The sequence below is a fragment of the Battus philenor genome, unplaced genomic scaffold, assembly GCF_028537555.1.
Source record: "Battus philenor isolate CCGP_79_NKW_IND1 unplaced genomic scaffold, ilBatPhil1.0.hap1 SCAF_27, whole genome shotgun sequence".
NCBI classification, from domain to species: domain Eukaryota; kingdom Metazoa; phylum Arthropoda; class Insecta; order Lepidoptera; family Papilionidae; genus Battus; species Battus philenor.
Window position 1 is genome coordinate 5,159,510 of NW_027181690.1, and position 19,554 is coordinate 5,179,063.

General features: G+C 34.0%; 1 protein-coding gene across 1 annotated transcript in view; it reads right to left on the minus strand.

The window, feature by feature from the left end:
• Positions 1-490: 490 nt before the first annotated feature.
• Positions 491-19,554, minus strand: part of LOC137925676 (collagen alpha-1(IX) chain-like) — a 32,613-nt gene continuing 13,549 nt past the window's right edge. Inside the window, exons 8-23 of the mRNA XM_068769148.1 lie at positions 19,144-19,182; positions 18,497-18,568; positions 18,132-18,194; positions 17,894-17,989; positions 17,306-17,384; positions 16,411-16,472; positions 14,725-14,824; positions 13,923-14,011; positions 11,686-11,793; positions 11,212-11,328; positions 10,640-10,756; positions 5,380-5,434; positions 3,696-3,797; positions 3,152-3,319; positions 2,138-2,200; positions 491-606 (exon numbers count right to left, since the gene is read on the minus strand). Coding sequence (XP_068625249.1) covers positions 503-606; positions 2,138-2,200; positions 3,152-3,319; positions 3,696-3,797; positions 5,380-5,434; positions 10,640-10,756; positions 11,212-11,328; positions 11,686-11,793; positions 13,923-14,011; positions 14,725-14,824; positions 16,411-16,472; positions 17,306-17,384; positions 17,894-17,989; positions 18,132-18,194; positions 18,497-18,568; positions 19,144-19,182 — 1,434 coding nt within the window. The 3' untranslated portion in view covers positions 491-502. The remainder of the gene's footprint in view (positions 607-2,137; positions 2,201-3,151; positions 3,320-3,695; positions 3,798-5,379; positions 5,435-10,639; positions 10,757-11,211; positions 11,329-11,685; positions 11,794-13,922; positions 14,012-14,724; positions 14,825-16,410; positions 16,473-17,305; positions 17,385-17,893; positions 17,990-18,131; positions 18,195-18,496; positions 18,569-19,143; positions 19,183-19,554) is intronic.

Here is a 19,554-nt window from a genome sequence, read left to right on the forward strand (position 1 = left end):
AAATATGCACTAATTTTGCATTATATTATAAAAAATATATTTTTATCGATCTACGTTATAATTTGCACAACAGGACCGCATTTAATTTCTTTGAGATAATAAACGATTGTAAAATAAGATAAAGCTAGTCTAACAGAAGTAGACATTTAATATTTACACAATCAGAACCGTTATCCACTAAATAATATTAAAAACAAAAAAAGACAATTGAATGTATAAAAAGAATACACAGCAATTACAGCTTCTTAGGAAAAACAAAAAAAAGTAAAAAACTTTTAAAGACGAGGGAAATTTCTAAAGTTTTATTTTCATCAAATTTTATGTTATAATTATCTTATATTCCGGAGGATAACTTATGTAGAACATCTTTTTAAAATATGTTTAGAGGTCGCAACATTTATTTATTACGGTACAGGCCGTCTAAAACTTGATGAAGGATAAAAAAGGTATTACAAAAAAAATGCATTTAAGTTGAACAGAATTTATTAGCACAGCATAGTTATTATGGTCCCTTGAAATTTCCAATTGGCGAATAGGAATAATAGGAGGCGACGGGACAATCGCACGTTCCCCTGGATCCTGGAACTCCTCTCGGGCCGACTGCACCTGTGGGAACAATTTGAATTGAAATTGTTAGATTATTATTTTACTTCCTTTATTTTACACTTTGGATTACTTAATTATTATCCCTTTACAGCAATATACAGCAATTAAAAGTACCAGAAAAGCTCAATTTGATAAAAACATTTTTTGTCCTAAAGGCCCTCACATGGCAAAAACAGAGCTACACGGCGTCTCTTAGTGAAAGCAGTGTAGGCACCAGAAACGACTGACGATATTGGCCACGACCACTCTGATAAGAGTACATGATTGAGAAGTAGATTTTTTTACCGGATTTACACTGCTGTCCAAGTAGGTAGATTCCGCCTAAAAACGCGAAGCTCTAGGGGTGATGCACTAGTTGAACCCAGCCCTGGCCGCTACCTGATACTATTTCACAGGATTTCAAGAAACCAGTATTAAATCGCCCTTCCCTATACCGATATCTTTCTATTTAAACCTACGTGAGATCCAATCATGTCATGATTTGTGTGAAAGAGCCTGCAATAAACTCAGTCCAGTGTTTTGAGCAATCAATTCCTAAGCTACTCTAGGTTACCTAGTATTTGTTTGAACAACATTCCAAATTTATTATAAAATGTAGGAGAGTTTATATTAAAAGACTGCGATAGCTGCGTCCAAAGGTGTTACTAAGATAACCAAGCTTAAAAAACATTTATAACAGGCTTTTTTATTTTCTTTGCTTCTAGTGCCTCGTTCACGCTACATATATAAGTAGTTTACATATTGTCACAATTTTTACTTCGACAACTTTTCCTATTCTTTTTTCTCTTTTGATATATTTTTTTCACGCTTTGCTGTGTTATGCATCTAATTAAAACTCCGAACAAATGGGCAGTTTTGATAACGCAAACACTTATTGGTAAAAAAAAAACAATTTTTCAAACACTTAGGATATATCTAATAATTCACAAAATTTTCAAGGCGATTGGTTGTATGATTCTTGGATCTATCGAGTAAAGATAGACAACTATTTATTTTTATATATATAGAAGACGTTTTTATGTGTATCTAATACTATTATTAATTAGTATATGTGTAACAAGGTAAAGAAATTAGAGAAAGATTATATCCTTATATCCCTATAGATGTCTTTGGGGAAGGCCGTTTATGGGGTGAAACAAAAATATTATTACCACAACTACATACACGCAACAACCATAAAACTATGTTTTTTTTTTGGAGAAATATTTCCATACTAGCTTCCAGTACTGTAACTTTTAAATTTCTTTATCAATATATTTATCTTTTTCTCTAAATAAATTCGAACAATATTTAATTACTCAATAATATTTCGATCTTTTAATAATTTTGACAGTATTATACAATATTCTTGTTTCATTATATTTATATCAAATCGTTATAATGTTCATGCTGTTTGAAAAGTTCGAAGGAGGTCGAAAATTTAAATTCTGAACATGCACTGTAAACTCAAAACAATCAAGTTTTTGTTGTCATAGTTTTTCCATTATTCGTTTAAGTCGGTTTATCTAAAACAAATTTTGGCATGAATTACCTGGACTTCCAGGATCGCCCCGTTGTCCAGTTCTTCCATCGGGGCCTGGGGGTCCAAAAGGTCCTACAAAATAAAAAAAACACTTTATGCTATTTAAATAAAAATAATCTAAATACTTTTACTACCTGCGCTTTTAAATCAAGGATTGTTTTAATATTTTAAGAAGTAAGCCACCGACGGCTCGGAACGCTGTTCTTTAAAAAAGAGCTGGCCAGAAAGTCACCTCAAATTGCTCTTTTAAACAAAATTTATCATTTTTTTATGTATTAAGTACACTAGTAAAACTCTTGTATGCTATAATGAGATTTATTTAATTATTTACTTACATTTTTATATTTTTAAAGTAGAAAAGGAAGGTCTTATAATATGTATCATATGGAATGGAATATCTTGTGGAATTTTAATACACATGCGCACACGCAGGACCCATGAAGGACTTGTCTATTTTTTGAAGACGTAATTTAGGCATTAAGAGTTTATTTTTATTTCTTGCATTTATCATGTGTTTATCACTAAATTTCATTGAAGATTTTAAATCAAAGCGCATAAATAATGTGTTATTAAAAATGTATTGCGAAACAACCGTCAGAATACTAATTTTTACGGAAACATCTCTCGAGGAATCTCTGGCTCAGTGACATATGTAACGTTTTACATGAAAATATTTATCCGACTTTATTCAAAGTACATTCTTGATGCGAAAGTAGACAAGAACGTTTCTTTCCTCGATTTGTAATATCTTTCACTGTAGCAAATGGTCAACATTTGCCTGTTGTGGCTATAGGAGCTGCACCGGGCTAAAAGTAGCTAAGTGTTATTAACTAAACCTTCTTTCTCAACCGTTTTAAACCGAACTTTTGTCGTGTTATTACTTTACTTAAGATCCATAATTAGGAAGTCGCATGAACGAACATTTCGGGGGAGAGAGTGAGTGGGATCCTCAGATAGGAATGTCGCTCAATATGCGCGTAGCATATGAAGTCTTTACAACTGACAACCCTTGAACAGACGTACCTTGTAAACCTCTTGGACCTTCTGGTCCTGGAACTCCTATCCCTTCCGGTCCTCTCTCGCCTTTATCGCCTTTCTCTCCACGAGGGCCTGGTTCTCCTACTCGTCCTGGTTCGCCTGTACTACCTGGATAACCAGGAGGTCCTTGTATACCGGCTTCCCCGGGTAAACCTAAATACATAATATTATTAAGACTTTTGTTACGACAAGCAACATTTTCGCGTAAAATAGAAAAGTTGTTAATGAAAGAAATGCGTAAAGAATAATTTCACTTTAACTTTATAAAAGAAATTACTGAATATAAACTCTGCGGTAAGTAGGTTCTCAATATCAACTACACACTTTTAATTTACAATTACATAACTCCCTCAGATTAGGTAATTAATCAGTAATAAGGTTGGTGAACCATTTATAATAAGATCAGTTTAAATGGATTATTTTATAATTTTTTCTCCTCACGTGGCTTCAGATATTTTAAGTCCATTATGTTATTAGAAAATTCTTTACGATTAATCGGAATTCGAGTTGAATAAAAATAAATACTAACCTGGCAACCCAGGCGCTCCTGCTCTACCGGGAGGCCCTCTTCTACCGGCGCTTACAGGTGTGGGTGGCACTTTGAGACTCTCCGCTAGTTCTTTCAAACGAACTTGAAAAAGAACATTTAAAATTTCAGCTTTTCGTTACGAGTAAATATTATACTTATCGACTTGTAATAACGTTCATCGTCATTTTCATTTCAGCTACAGTACCTCCACTGTTGGACATAGTACACCCTCATAAATTTTCTATAAAACAACTTGGAAGTAGGCAGCAACCAGCGTCTTCTAACAATCTTAACATGGTCTTCTGTCCACCCTTTGAATGTATGTTGTACGTTGTGCTAGCTTTATTTTTGCGATACCAAGAGACAGATCACGATCAATTTTTATTATTAATGATGACATACAGCAGTTCAGTATAATCACATTAATAAAATAAATTATAAATTAAGTACATAGTAATTAATTTATTAATAGTACAATGAATCAATAAATAATTATTGAGTTTTTTATACGCATTACGTTATAAGAACATGTTAATGTTAAAACGTGTCTTGGTCGAATATTTGGTTTAAATCCGTCTTAAAAAGCGTCCCGTAGAGGAATCTACAAATATGCCGTTTCAATAAAATGGCTAACATAGAAAAGATGCACACATAAAGCAAATAATCGAGGTTCGGCTTACTGCTTATATTTGAGTAGTATTACATAATAAATATCTAATGCATTTTTTTCTGTAATTCAAATTTATTTATATTTATAAGTACATATATTGTAATAAACAAATAATCAAAAATGTTTATGTACAAAAACATAAAAATATTACAAATAAAATATGTACTATATACTTTTCTTTTATATCTACCATAAAAAGTTATGTATAAAAACATATACTTGAATAAACAGATATTAAGGGGCAACAGCAATATAAAATAAACTAGAGGTACATGTTCTTTCAATAATAAGTCGCTATCAAAAATTTTAAACTTAAAATTAGGTATAGTCTGATTTAACTTAATAATTTGAACAAGTTTTTTTTTTTCATAGAAATACGTGTCAGCGTAACTCTATTGTAAATTCGCGTGATACTTATAAAAAAATATATTTTTAGAGGATAGACAGTGAAGGTCGCTGGAAGTCACTGGATACAGGCAGCTTAAAACTGGAAATCATTGCGATCTTTGAGTAAGGTTTATGCTTGGCAGAAAAATAAGCTTGAACTTCAGACTTTTTTAAGATTCTTTGAATTTGTACTGTATTGAAAGTTTATTGTAATCACCAAAATTACGTTAGTGATATCGGCAAAGTTGACATCGTCTTTTCAGCTTATAGACCCACTGCCTCTCCCGAAAATTTAACTAGGGGGATATACCATAGTCGCCACACTTGGTAGGTAGCTTCGCTATCACAGTGTATGCTACGCAGAGGGCGCTGCTGCTCATCCTCTTAAAACTTGTTTGTTAGCAATAGCAATCCTATCTAATTAAAGCACCAAGTGTAAATTACATAATATTGTATCTCGGGAATCGAACCCGCGATCTATAATCGAAAATATTAGTCCTCTGTCGCTGAGCCACCGCTATTCAAGTTGACAATACTTTTTGAGGTTATTTCGTCCGGAAGCAAGTAAATTAAGACTTAATTTTAAAAAAAAAACAACTTATTCCATTGTTACACAAGAAATATTACCTCTGATCAGATCCTCGCAAATGTTTCTTACTTCTGTCTCACTAAGAGAGTCAGACTGGAAGAGAAAAAAATATTTTAACACATTAATCGACAAGACGTGAAGAGCAATAGCGTATATTTTATATGGTTTCTCACATGCAAAACATACGATTATTTCAACGCTAAGTCGCCATGTCTCGACATCTATGGTGTATTGCTTTGCCAGTTCCGAAAGCAAGCTTTGACACATTTGTTAGATATAGTTAGAGAATTTTTTTGGTTTTGTAATATGTGGTTAATTTGTAAAAATTTGTATAAATTGGATAGCACACTACTTTTTTTACTTATTTATGTTATTAATATTGTACACACCTTAATTAAACAGGTGCATAAGAATTTTTAATTGTTATAACTGCTTCTGACCAGCTTTACTTAGTATATCTATATATATAAAAGAAAGTCGTGTTAGTTACACCACTTATAACTCAAGAACGGCAGAACAAATTCGGCTAAAAATTGGTAGGGAGGTAGCTTAGAGCCAGGAGATGGACATAGGATACTTTTTATCCCGTTCGACAGCGTTCCCGTGTGACTTGACTTGAAACGTCAGTCACTATAAAACGTGGTATAACAAAAAAGAATCAGACTTGGAATAACAAAACGCAAATGACAGCAATGTAATTGACGTAAAATGACAGCTATGTATTGACGTAAATAATTAACAAGTGGATTGAAGTGAAGTGAAGTTTAATTAATAGTGCCGCGACCAAGACGATCGAATCTTTCCCGACAAAGCCGTAATGCAAGAAGAATACAAAATACTGCAAATGTAAGGACTGAAGAAAAACAAGAAATTGCACGTGAACAGCGCCGCGATAGTATGGCTCGACTTCGTGCTTCTCAATCACGAGAGCAAAGTGAAGCAGCCCGTGAAACAGCTCGGTTGGCAATGCAGAATCGACGAGCGAACAACAGAAGGCAACAAATAGATAATGTGCGACGCAGAACAAGATATTTAGCTGATTTGAATCGAGCAGCGTTTCGATACGATTGCAGCAAGATAGCAGGTAAACAGATCAACGACCATCTGGAACACACGAACGCACATTTAATGCTCCAACAGTAGACGAAGTTGCTATCCTGATTGTTGGTGAACAATTGGAAAAACGCGATATTGTGCTTACACGTCGCGATACTGGGCAACTGCAACAAATATCTGAAACTCATCGATCATATGACGCATTGCAATACCCACTGATGATTTGGCAAGGAGAAGATGGATATTATTTTAATATTAAAATGATAAATCCATTGAATGGTAAAATATCAGTATCTTAATAATGGTTAATGTCTGTATTATTTGTCTTTGAAATGGTTAATTATCAAATTTTGAATTTCAGGTGAAGAAACTACAAAGAATCAGCTCAAGCTCAATGAATTATTATGCATATCGTTTGATGATTCGTCAAAATGCTGACAACTATTTGCTGCGGTTTCGTCGATTGTTTCAGCAGTATTGCGTTGACATGTATGTAAAAATAAAAACGGAACGTTTAACATTTATTAGGTTGAACCAAGCCAAACTGCGTTCTGAGGAGTACATCCATTTACGTGATGCTGTAAGTACTGAAGGAAATGCAGCTAATAATGGTCGATTAACTATTCTGCCGGCGACGTACATTGGTAGCCCACGTCATATGCATGAATATGCACAAGATGCAATGACGTATGTTCGTCATTACGGCCGGCCAGATCTCTTTATTACTTTTACCTGTAATCCAAAATGGATAGAAATTACTCAATTGCTGCTTCCCGGACAAACATCAAATGATAGACACGACATCACAGCACGTATATTCTGGCAAAAAAATCGGTCCCTGATGAACTTTATTGTTAAACAACGCGTCTTTGGAGATACTCGATGCTGGATGTATTCAATCGAATGGCAAAAGCGAGGCCTGCCGCCATTCTTATTTGGTCAGTGGAAAGAATTCAGCCTGACCAAATAGATAATATCATATGTGCCGAGATTCCTGACCATGAAGTCGATCCAGACCTACATGATGTTGTTACTACTAATATGATTCATAGACCGTGTGGTGCCATCAATCCCCAATCACCTTGCATGGTCGATGGAAAGTGCTCTAAAAGATATCCACGGAAATTAACGGCGGAGACTGTCACTGGCAACGATGGGTATCCGCTGTATCGGCGTCGATCACCAGATGACAACGGTCGAACTGTCACAACGAAAGTGAAAAGAATGGATTTCGTTGTCGACAACAGTTGGATTGTTCCATATTCGCCACTTATTTCTAAAACGTTCAAGACACATTGCAACGTTAAATACTGCAATTCAGTTAAGTCCATAAAATATATTTGCAAAAATGTCACGAAAGGCAGTGATATGGCGGTTTTTGGATTGCAATCCTCAAATACCAACGATGAAATTTCACGCTATCAAGTTGGTCGTTATGTGAACTGTAACGAAGCGATTTGGCGTATATTCGCATTTCCAATTCACGAACGTCATCCTACTGTTATACATTTGGCGGTGCATCTGGAGAATGGTCAACGAGTATATTTCACGGCTTCGAATGCTACGCAACGTGCTGAAACACCTCCAGCAACTACATTGACCAGTTTTTTTGCAATCTGCCAAAGCAATCAGTTTGCACGAACTTTGCTTTACTCGGAGATGCCACGTTATTGTACTTGGAATGTTTCATCCAAGAATTTTCAAAGACGGAAGCAAGGTGATGCGGTTCCTGGGTATCCAGATGTGCGTTCTACTGATGCTCTTGGTCGTATGTATACAGTTCATCCAAAGAATGATGAATGTTTCTATTTGCGGTTGTTGCTGGTAAATGTGCGTGGGCCAACTTCATTTGACACACTACGAACTGTTAATGGTGTAATATTCCCAACATATCGTGCTGCATGTGAAGAATTGAACTTATTAGAAAACGATACCCATTGGAATACGACAATCGCTGAAGCCATTATCTCTGCATCTCCAAGTCAGATACGCACATTATTCGCTATCATAATTTCGACATGTTTTCCATCAAACCCATGTAACCTGTGGCACAAATACAAGGATAGTATGTCAGAAGATATTTTACATCAAAGTCGTGTCAGTTCCAGAAATCACGATATTGAGATGAATGAGGAGATACATAATCGTGCTTTACTCTTGATCGAAGATATGTGTTACCTCATGTGCGGTAATTTATTAATCAGGTTAGGAATGCCAGCGCCAAATCGTGAAATGAATGACGCATTTAATCGAGAATTGGAACGGGAACGTGAATATGATCACCAGGAGATCATTAGATTTAGTAGTTCAAAGGAATGTACCCCTGTTAAATTACCAACAAAAGGAAGTTTATGATACTTTAATGAAGACAATAGCTGATGAAAATGGTGGTTTATATTTCCTAGATGCCCCTGGTGGAACTGGCAAGACATTTCTTATGTCATTAGTTTTAGCAACTGTTCGGGCGAGATCTAACATAGCGGTTGCAGTTGCTTCTTCTGGAATAGCAGCCACATTGTTAGAAGGATGCCGTACGGCTCATTCAGCATTCAAATAACCGTTAAATCTTCAAACTATTGAAGAACCAACGTGTAATATTGCAAAACACTCAGCAATGGCCAAAGTTTTAGCGGCATCGAAAATCATCATCTGGGACGAATGCACAATAGCGCATAAACGTGCATTAGAAGCACTTAACCGAACATTAAAAGATTTACGCAATGACTCGAGATGTTTTGGAGGAGCAATGATTTTTCTGTCTGGCGATTTCCGCCAAATCCTGCCAGTAAATCCAAGATCTACGGCTGCCGATGAAATAAACGCTTGCCTCAAATCGTCAAATCTATGGCGCTATGTGAAGAAACTGCAGCTGACAACAAACATGAGAGTTACATTGCTTAATGATACATCTGCTGAAGATTTCTCGGAGCAATTGCTGACTATCGGTAATGGTCAAGTACCTGTCGATGAATCGAGCGGATTAATATCATTTCCAAATAATTTCTGTAATTTTGTCTCATCAAAAGACGAACTTATCAACAATGTATTTCCAAATATTATTTCTAACTACAAAAATAATGAATGGTTGAGTGAGCGAGCAATTTTAGCGGCTAAGAATAAAGATGTAGATGACCTGAACTACATAATTCAAAATAAGATCATTGGAACAATGCATTCATTCAAATCTATTGACTGCGTCACAAACGAAGATGGAGCCACCAACTATCCAATTGAATTTTTAAACTCTTTGGACGTGCCTGGCTTACCACCGCACAATTTACGCCTAAAGGTTGGCTCCGTAGTAATCATGCTTCGAAACATAAACCAACCAAAACTGTGCGACGGTACGCGTTTGGTGGTTAGTAAATTGATGAACAATGTAATTTACGCTACGATAATGATAGGAAAATTCAAAGGTGAGGAAGTTCTCATTCCGAGGATCCCGATGATCCCAACCGATATGCCGTTTGAATTTAAAAGACTTCAATTTCCGATACGTCTTGCATTTGCCATGACCATCAACAAATCACAAGGCCAATCCTTAAAAGTTTGTGGTTTAAATCTAGAACATTCATGTTTTTCACATGGTCAATTATACGTGGCATGTTCACGGGTCGGAAGACCATCTGCGTTGTTTGTTTTTGCGCCTGATAATAAAACAAAAAATGTCGTGTATCACAAGGTACTTAAGTGACGAGCAACCTATGTACTAAAATACAGAAATAATAATGAATGATTAATGCAGTTATTTAATTTTTTTTGTATTTTTTCCAAAAAAAAAAACACAATCTGCTTATTTATTGCCATTAAGGCGGAACAAAGTTCGCCGGGTCAGCTAGTCAATAAATAAACAACAATTTGGTAATACGTAAACTTTAGTAAGTAGATAGGTGCGTAAGCCCCCACTAGGTAAACCGACGACATAGCTAAGGTTGCGGGAAATCGTTAGATGCGGGCAACACAAGAGCAGCCATCGTGGTGACCTTTGAGTTCCCTCAATGCCTATGCTTTAAAGTGGCCGTAAAAAAGTTGAAAAAGAAACTTTAAAAATACAAACAACAGCAACAGTTGTGCACTAGTTCTGTTTTAACTTGAGAACATACATCTGATTAATCCAACGATTCAATATCTTTCACCAAAATTTAGCACATGTATTGAAGAGCTTGTGTTTGACCATATTTATGAAACTTCATCAAACTATTCATTAAAAATATGATGTCGTTTTTTTATATTCGATAATACCTGTGAAACAATATTATTAAATCCAGATAATCCGGGAGGGCCTCTTTGACCGGGCGGTCCAGGGATACCGTCTTGTCCATCTTTTCCTGGTCGACCAGGGATTCCAGGATCACCTTTCTAAGATAAAAATATAGAATATTTAAATCATAACAACAATGTTTCAAACAATATTTTTAGCTTAAAACTTGAAATCTATATATCGTTATAAACGCATTGTAAAATCTCATTTAACAGCAGCTAGAGTGTTAAAAAGGCGTATAGAGGAATAACGTATAAATGAAAGTCTTACCTTTTTTGTTATAGTTAGTGTAAGTATGTACGGCTGCGGGTGTGGGTGCTTGCGTGTTTGTGTGTATTCGCACGCGCGCGTCGGTGCATGCGTGTATATGTTTGCGTGTAAATGCGCGTGTTTATATGCATTTCTGTTTATTTTACATCTCCATAAGGTTTTCACTTGTGTACAATTTGTTTATATATTTGCATAATTTATAATTCGCGAAATTTTCTTCTAACCTTTATCTCTATTATCAAAGAAAGTACCAAAAACCTGGTTATTGATAAGTATAACTCACCGGACCTCTCTCTCCTTGTGGACCTTGTGGTCCTGGTATTGAAACAAGTTCTGATGACACAGCAGGAGTACCAGGAGGTCCGACTGGACCGGGAGGTCCCATTGGACCGTCAGGGCCCTGAAAGTAATACAAAAATACGAATCCATTTACGATTGTTAAAAGTAAATAACTTTCCAGAATTATACTTTGAACAGTACCTAGAAAGTCTGTTTAGAATACTATTTTAAAATTTTTTAAATCAAGTTTGTGATAAATTTTTTAGGATTTTTTGTACATATTATTTTTTCATTTGGTAACAGCACCGAGCATGCTTAAAAATTTATCATGTTTTGAGAAGTCAAATATTGCACGTACTTCAAATTATATTCTTAATACAAAATAATGGTTATGGGGGTAATCGAAAACAAGCTTTTTAAAATTCGTTAGAAGACTAAAATAAAATTGTATTAGTTTGGTGGAATATAGGGCACCTACCGGTGGTCCTTCAGGTCCTCTTTCTCCTGCATTTCCTTGTAATCCGGGTAAACCTCTCTCCCCATTCAACCCTGGAATACCTGGTAGTCCTTGTATACCGGGCAATCCCTTTAAAAAAGGTTAATCAATTAAAATGTATTACTCCATGTAAGCTATCAAAGTGACCCCTACTATTGTTTTTGCTTATTTTATGTTATTATATGGACTGCGTAGCCTTAATGACCGCTGGAACCTTAAGGTTCCGCAGTAGAGACCACTGACTAACAGGCCCAGCAAAGGATACCCGCCCACAAAATGGACGCACAACCTTGTTAGAATCGCAGGAAGATGCTGGATGCTGACCGCTTTCAAATGTGATACCGACTGTTTATTGATTGATGATGTTTATGATTTAATTAGTAAAAATAGAGTTTCTTACACTACACACACCACACTGAATCCTGATGACCCAATACCTGTGATATTTGAGAAGTAAGGTGAAGGATTAAAGATGATGAAAAGGAGGAAACTAGAAATGGATGAGTATGTAAGATCACGTGAAATATGTTAGAAGACCGAATGAATGACTTTAAGAAGACTGAAAAAGGAGAAAAGAAATAAAAATAAAAACGTGAAATTATTATTTATAAATTGTAAGTTCCTTGTCCCTAATCGAGATAGGGGAGAACGCGAGGCCTTCAATAACTAGAACCATAAAAAATGGTCGTATCGCAAATTTATGAGGGAGACCTATGTCCAACCGTAAACCTCCAATAGACGAAATTAAAAAAAATAATGATTTGAATAGCCTTAATTATTTGAAGTTTAGGGATCTACTCAAGATCACGATGTTAAGGAGCATGGTAATTTTTTATTTATCGCGACTTTTTCTTTGATTAATTATTGAAAGATGGGAATACAGTATTGTTTTAACATCAACAAATCGCCTACTTTATTTAGATAACTTAAAAGAGAAATTTTATATCAATTTGTCGATAGGAAATCAATACGAAAAGCCCTACATTGGCTCTTAATAATTAGTTGCATATATTTTATGACATGTCGAAGAAAAGAGATGTTCGTGTCACGAGTTCACCATGCAAATATCCAAAATCGATCCACTTTTCCCATTTTTGATGATATTACAAATTGTAAGAATTTCAATAAAATATGTAAAACTTATTTAGAATTTCAATGCAAATATCGAATGAGATAGTCAATATTGAATTTTCTCTAAATCAGATATTTTCTTGGAGGGTTGATCGTCTGAATGAAGCGATGAATTTTCAGATGGAGAAGAGATAAGATAAATCATTTTAGATCTATGAGAAATGAATAACGTTTCCGAAATTGAACATTTGGCATTCCTGAATTGAAAACCAATTTCTTTTACAATTTCTATAACATATTTGTGACTTCAACATGTGTTAAAAGATATATGTCATAAGCAAATTATTGATCGTGAAATTAAACGAAATAAAAAATTTATTAATAAATTTAAAATATAATTTTTTCATATTTACACTTTTAGTAGGCATTTTCTACCTGTTAACCTAAATTGGTGCAGAAATAAACATGCAGGTGTGTAATAAGAGTTATAGATTAATACTATGTACTATATATGAACAACAAATACATTTTTAAATAGAAACATAATAAGTGCATAAATTACACATATACATACATAAAAATATACGAAAACACATACTACAAGTAATATACAAGTAAAGTGATCATAGTTTCGATAATTCTTCTGTGAATAAGTCTAGAATCTTCTTTTTTAAAATGTAACGGCTTACTGATGTACGGGTCCCTAATTTCGAGAAGTATGTGCAAAATTAAGAACGTTTTAGACAAAAAAATATGAACGATCAAAGTCGGATTTGTAACAACAAAATAATATTATTTCTTTGAGATTTCTTTTATGGTTGGAGTCAAGGAATGTCAAGTATGACGATGAGTAGGAAGGAGTGTTAGACATAAACAAGGAATAAAAAGTTTATAAAATACAAAATATTCTCCGCCCGCCGATGGACAATTGTTTCAAAGAGCAGAGACGCAATCGTATTTCTGTAGATTAAAAACGAAACGAATGCAGTAATTGAGTAAGCGGTCTAGGTTATTTTAATACTCTTTAATTATAACTAATTAATAATAGAAAACTTTTGCTATAGATATATTCTGATCATGTTGCCTTCTTATTAGATCTTTCGTTGATCAAAAAAATAATGTACTTCTCATAATATTATCATACTTACGACAATTCCGTCTGCTCCAGGTGGACCCCTAGGGCCCATATCACCATCACGACCGGGTCTGCCAGGAGGCCCCCTTTCTCCTTTTGCCCCTGAAAAATTTATTGTTAATACTTCGAATGGGCTGTAAAAACAGTTTTTACCATTAAATATAAATTTATCTTTGATAAATTCATAATAGAGGAAAAAACACTATTTTTCGATATTTTAAAATATTTTGTTTTGATGTTACTAACGAAATTTTTAATGCTTTTACATGCTATAACATTTTTTAGGCTTCATAAAATTTTTGATTCCATTGTGAGCAACTGTGTACGGTGTCACAATATGTTTCCATTCAATATCTATAAATTTTCAATTATAAATTGAAGAATTTCACTACATCTAAAATGTTATTAACCGGAACCGAATGGAACCGGGTGAGTTCTCGAGTGGCGATCACGAGCCGACAGACAGCGTGAGTGGGCCCCGCACTAGATGAACCGTCAATATAGATAAGATAGCAGGAAGTCGCTGGGATAAGGTCGCTGAGGGAGACCTTTGCCTTGCAGTGGGCGTTTATAGGATAAAAGAAAAAGGTGAAGAATAAAGATATTTGGAAATTAATCACAATTTTGAATTTGAATTTCGTCTTTGACGCCATCAGAATATTGGGTACCACGTATTCTTCTCATGATGTACTCAACTTCTCTCTACAAATGATCCTACACAGATAACAATATGTATAATTGAATGAAATAGTGAATTTTAAGTAATATTTGATAACATTGGCATTAGTAAAAAAAGTGGTTTATTTTTAGTTTACCATAAATCAATGAAGTGTTAACATTGGCAGGAGGGCCAGGAGGTCCCTGGTATCCTGGCTCCCCGCGAGGTCCGATGGGACCAGGTGGCCCGGGAAATCCCTGTTATAAAAATAAAAATTCTTTTATTTTATACATATTATATACATTACGGTTTACTTTTAATCGGTTACTAAATTAATTTAGATACGAATAACGGCAATCATCGTAAGTCCACTACTAGACATAGATGTCTCTCATACGTTTTCATAAGGACCGGTTGGAAGCGCCCTAACTCTTTCTACGACCTTAAAAAGAACGTCTATCTTTAGTAATCTTTTTAGTCTATCTTTCTTTAGTAAATAGTAAAATTAATAAACATCTAATGTAAACCTGTATTAATTATAAGATATTTTTTACAATGCCAGATAATTTATAACAAATAAATAAAGCTTTAACCCTTTTCTTGGTAATGTATCTGTAGAGATACATCAGAATTAAAAAAAAATAGTGGCATCAATTTTGAACGCAAAGTAATCATTTGTATGTGAATGTTTAGGTAATTTCTTAATTTTCGAACACTTGTTCAGTTTTTTCTGTTGGCATCTTTGGGTCTTAAAAGTCAAGTGGTATGAATATTAATGTAATATTTAAAAAAATCTGCCAAGTTAAGGGTTAACATTTTACTCGATATGATAATATCCTACCGTACGATCAGAATACGTGAAATGCTATGAAAAAATCGCAAAATAATTTGCAAGAAACTCGTAGACATGATTGTCGAACATTGTTTTATGTAATAGTTGCATTGTTAAAACACAAGAGCCTGCCAGTTCTTTACATTTATTGCCGATTTATGTTTCAATATTTTGCAAGTTTTCTTTACTAGTATTAAGCATTTGCTTTATTATATAATTCACATACAAATTGATTAAATATAGGTGTAAGAGTTATAAAGGGGTGAATGTACAGTTCATTTGTCAGCAAAAAGCTTTAAAGCATCTGTTTTCAATCACCCAGAATAAAGTGATTTTGAAATAAGTCACATTAATTTATTTATTTTTTTATTAAAATGCGACTGGTCAATAACATCTGGCAGTATAAAATCTGGAGAGACAGATAATGAACAATAGTTAATTTCAATACATCGTAATGGGAATTATGGAGACACTTTTCTTCCTATAATATCATTACGATATTAATTTTTTGTCTGTATCCATTGATTTTTGAACAGTGTGTACAATATATTAATTGACAGAAATGAACTAGATTCACTCATTTAAAGCTTTTGCCCCTATAACTTATCATCCTGTATGTAAGCGAGAATCAATAATGGAAATAGAATCACAGAGCCTATAATATAAAGTCCCATTTAACCACAACTGTAACCACTGCTCTCCAAAGTTTCATAATTATGTGAAAGATTAATTAAGATCGCTTTCAACGTCTCAAACTGTTTCCGTTTAAGCGTCTGGAATATCTCGGAGAAATTACTCGTTACCCGAAAACGTTGCTCGAATAAACCACTTCATACGTTTAATCTAGTGCCAAATTAATTATTTTAGGCGTATCCCTAATAAGGCACTATAACTTCTTGTAATGAATCAAAACATACTTTATACAAAAACAGAACTAAAAGGTGTGAAAGTTCTTTATTTACCAATTTTAGTTTTATTTAGTACATTGGTAACTTGTTACTTTTAACTCACATCTCTACCATCAGCACCTGGAAGTCCCGCTAAACCCACAAGGCCGGCTTCTCCTGGTTCTCCTGGAAGGCAATTAAGATTTTTTAAATAGGGAACTTTTCTTTTATTAATGAAATTAATATTTTAACACTCTTCGTTTTTATTACCCAAATAAAAATTAACGAATGTTAGACCAGAAACTGAACTGGTGATTTTTTGTAGTTTTAGTAATAACATATTACAATGTATTTATTATTTAGTATAAATATCAACATATGTAAACATAAGTGCGGTTATGTGTCTTATATATGTATGTATGTTTGCATGTACATGTCGATTACCCGCTAATTATTTTTATCTATTGTCATACTGTGGTTGTCTGCACGAAATTGTCTTTTCATTCATCTATGTATTTCTTTTCTTACGTGTATAATAAACAGTATTAAATATTAAAAAAATTGTGATAAATGTAATACAAATGTATCATCAGCCATTACTATTTTTTTAATTATTGTTCTTAAATACAAATATTATGCTTTGAGTCCTATATCAGTAAAATCCAAAAGATGACCGAAAGTAATTCGAGTAATAACAATTAAAAATAATTAGTTTCTAAAGTTGACATAAACAAAATTTACATCGGTAAGTAGAATTCTATGAAAGTCAAAAATTCCAGAATTAAGATTTAAACAAAACAGTGTATTATCGATGAGAGAATTGGGTGCGACCTGATCAATCCTTACGTCTTCAATGTTAACTTAGTCTCTCTTCACACTTAAATGTAAAAAACTCAGCTCAAAATTTAAAAGCTTCCAAAACTTATATGAAAATATATGCTATCAGTTTTACATAAATTAATAGCGGTATACATAAAAATAAGTTTTAAAAGTCCTAAACAATTTATATATCACAATACCTTTTTGCCCAGGATCGCCTTTATCACCTTTTGGGCCCTGTTTTCCTGTTTCTCCTGGTGGCCCAAAGCCAAAAGTACCCTGTAAATCGGTATTGGTATTAACATCTTCATAATTGATATATTTACGTCAAAAATACCAGTAGCCTCCAACAGTATACGCTTCGCGTTTCTGCTTCTGTATGAAATCTTATTTTTATTAAAATAAAATAATGAAATCCTATGAATATACACAAAAGAAGTCACAAAAGAAAAATCATCAAGTAGCTAAAAATTGATATGGTTTAATTTTTTAATTTATTTTTATTTAAATATACATTGGTATTCGTTGTCTGTTCCGAAATATTTATCTTTACCTAATCTTCTTCAGTATTGTTTTACAGTAATGTTTTATGATATTTTAGAACAGCGTCTGAACATTTGTCCAAAATATTATTTCGACTTAATTCACTTAACAAGAGCGTAAAATGATTTGTGAAGTAATATTTTATATTTCAATTCTGATGCTTTGGAAATAAAGATTATCATTATTATAAATACATATAGTGATACTGTTTGTTTTGTATTTGAAAACGTTTGAAATACACTTACATTTACGGGTACTCCTGGTGGTCCAGGCTGGCCTCTCTCACCCTTTGGACCACTAAATCCGGGCGGACCAGGAGGGCCTTCCACACCACGAACTCCCTTAAAAGATATTTTGATTATATTTTTTTAAATTTTTATGTCTTAAATGATCCCCGATGGTAAATATATCTTTCACCTTCTTCCTTTAAAGGGACTAAGGGGGAATAATTAACATAATTTAAAAATCTAATTGAGAACGTACCGGTAATCCTGTGTATCCTCTTGGTCCTTGTTCTCCTTTTGCGCCTGGTGGTCCCTCGGGACCCTGAAAAATTATACAACTCAAGGAATCATTAAAAAATTTATTATTTTTTAATAAAGATTATGTTCATTTAAGTGCGGCGTAAAATAAACAGAAGCGTAAAATCGAATCCGAAAATTTACATTGTTATAATATATAATATGATGGTATTAAAAATGAAGTGTATAAAAATGCAACTCTTCCATTAGGTTTATTAAAACTAGTTGCATTTAAAGTTGGTCTGATGAGCTCTACATTCTTTTGTCTTTCATTAATTAAATTTAAAACACTTACTTTAAAACATATTAAAAGCAATTTCAACCTACCGGCGGACATGATTCGTTACATGCTGATGTTAACATAGGAATTCTATTAGGTGTCGACTCTGGAGATATTAACTGTAAAAAAAATATTAATTACAATTACACTACATTTTCTAATAATTTACCAAAGATATAATATAAAAGCAATAACAATTGCAATAAAATTAAGTAACAGAACATTCGGACCGCTCATAAAACGATGTTAACATGGCTAAAAAGTAATTAATTTTATTTCATTATTTCAAGCCATCCACTGGACCGAAGCCTCTTCCATAGATTTCTTATAAAACTGGTTACAATCGACCTGCATCCAGCGCCTTCTGACAACCTCAATATACCATGTGAATAAACGTCTCACACTGCGCTTGCCGGTCCCAGGTTGCCAGTTTAAAGTGGCAGTGGACGGGACACATAGATCATATAACCTTTGAGGCGGATGGTTCTCGAATGGTGACTAAGAGCCGCCAGACGCGGTGTGACTACGCCTCTACTAATTAAATCGACGACAAAGTTAAGATCGCGGGACACGCTAGATGCGGGCAACGTAAGACCAGTCATCGAGGCGATCGTTGAGACAGACCTGTGCCTTGCAGTCGGTATCTATCGACTGAATAGAAGAAGAACAAGAAAGCAAAACAAGAGAGACTTACTGCTGACGGAGCCGTTACTGACTTCAGTTCTTCTGGTTCCTATAATAATAACAAACAGACATACAATATACAATATATACTCATAAATTTTTAATAGTTTTTTTTTAATTAATTCTAATTTGTATCGCTAGTGTTTTGTTTACAATATTTTTTTAGGTTTTACTAAACGCAGACAGTTGGGAGAGGGTTGCCGCTATTTGATACGGATCTTTCTTCTCCCAGCTGCGAGGCACGACAGCGTTTTATAATTTTTTACAATTTTTCTTACACAATTTTCTCTTGTGGGTACAGCTAAAATTTATACATATTAACAATTCAATTTGGAATACTCAATTATATATTAGTTGGTACATTATTTTATTTCAAGTCGCTGCCCAAGCGCTACAAACCGTTAAATGCCTTGAGATTTAG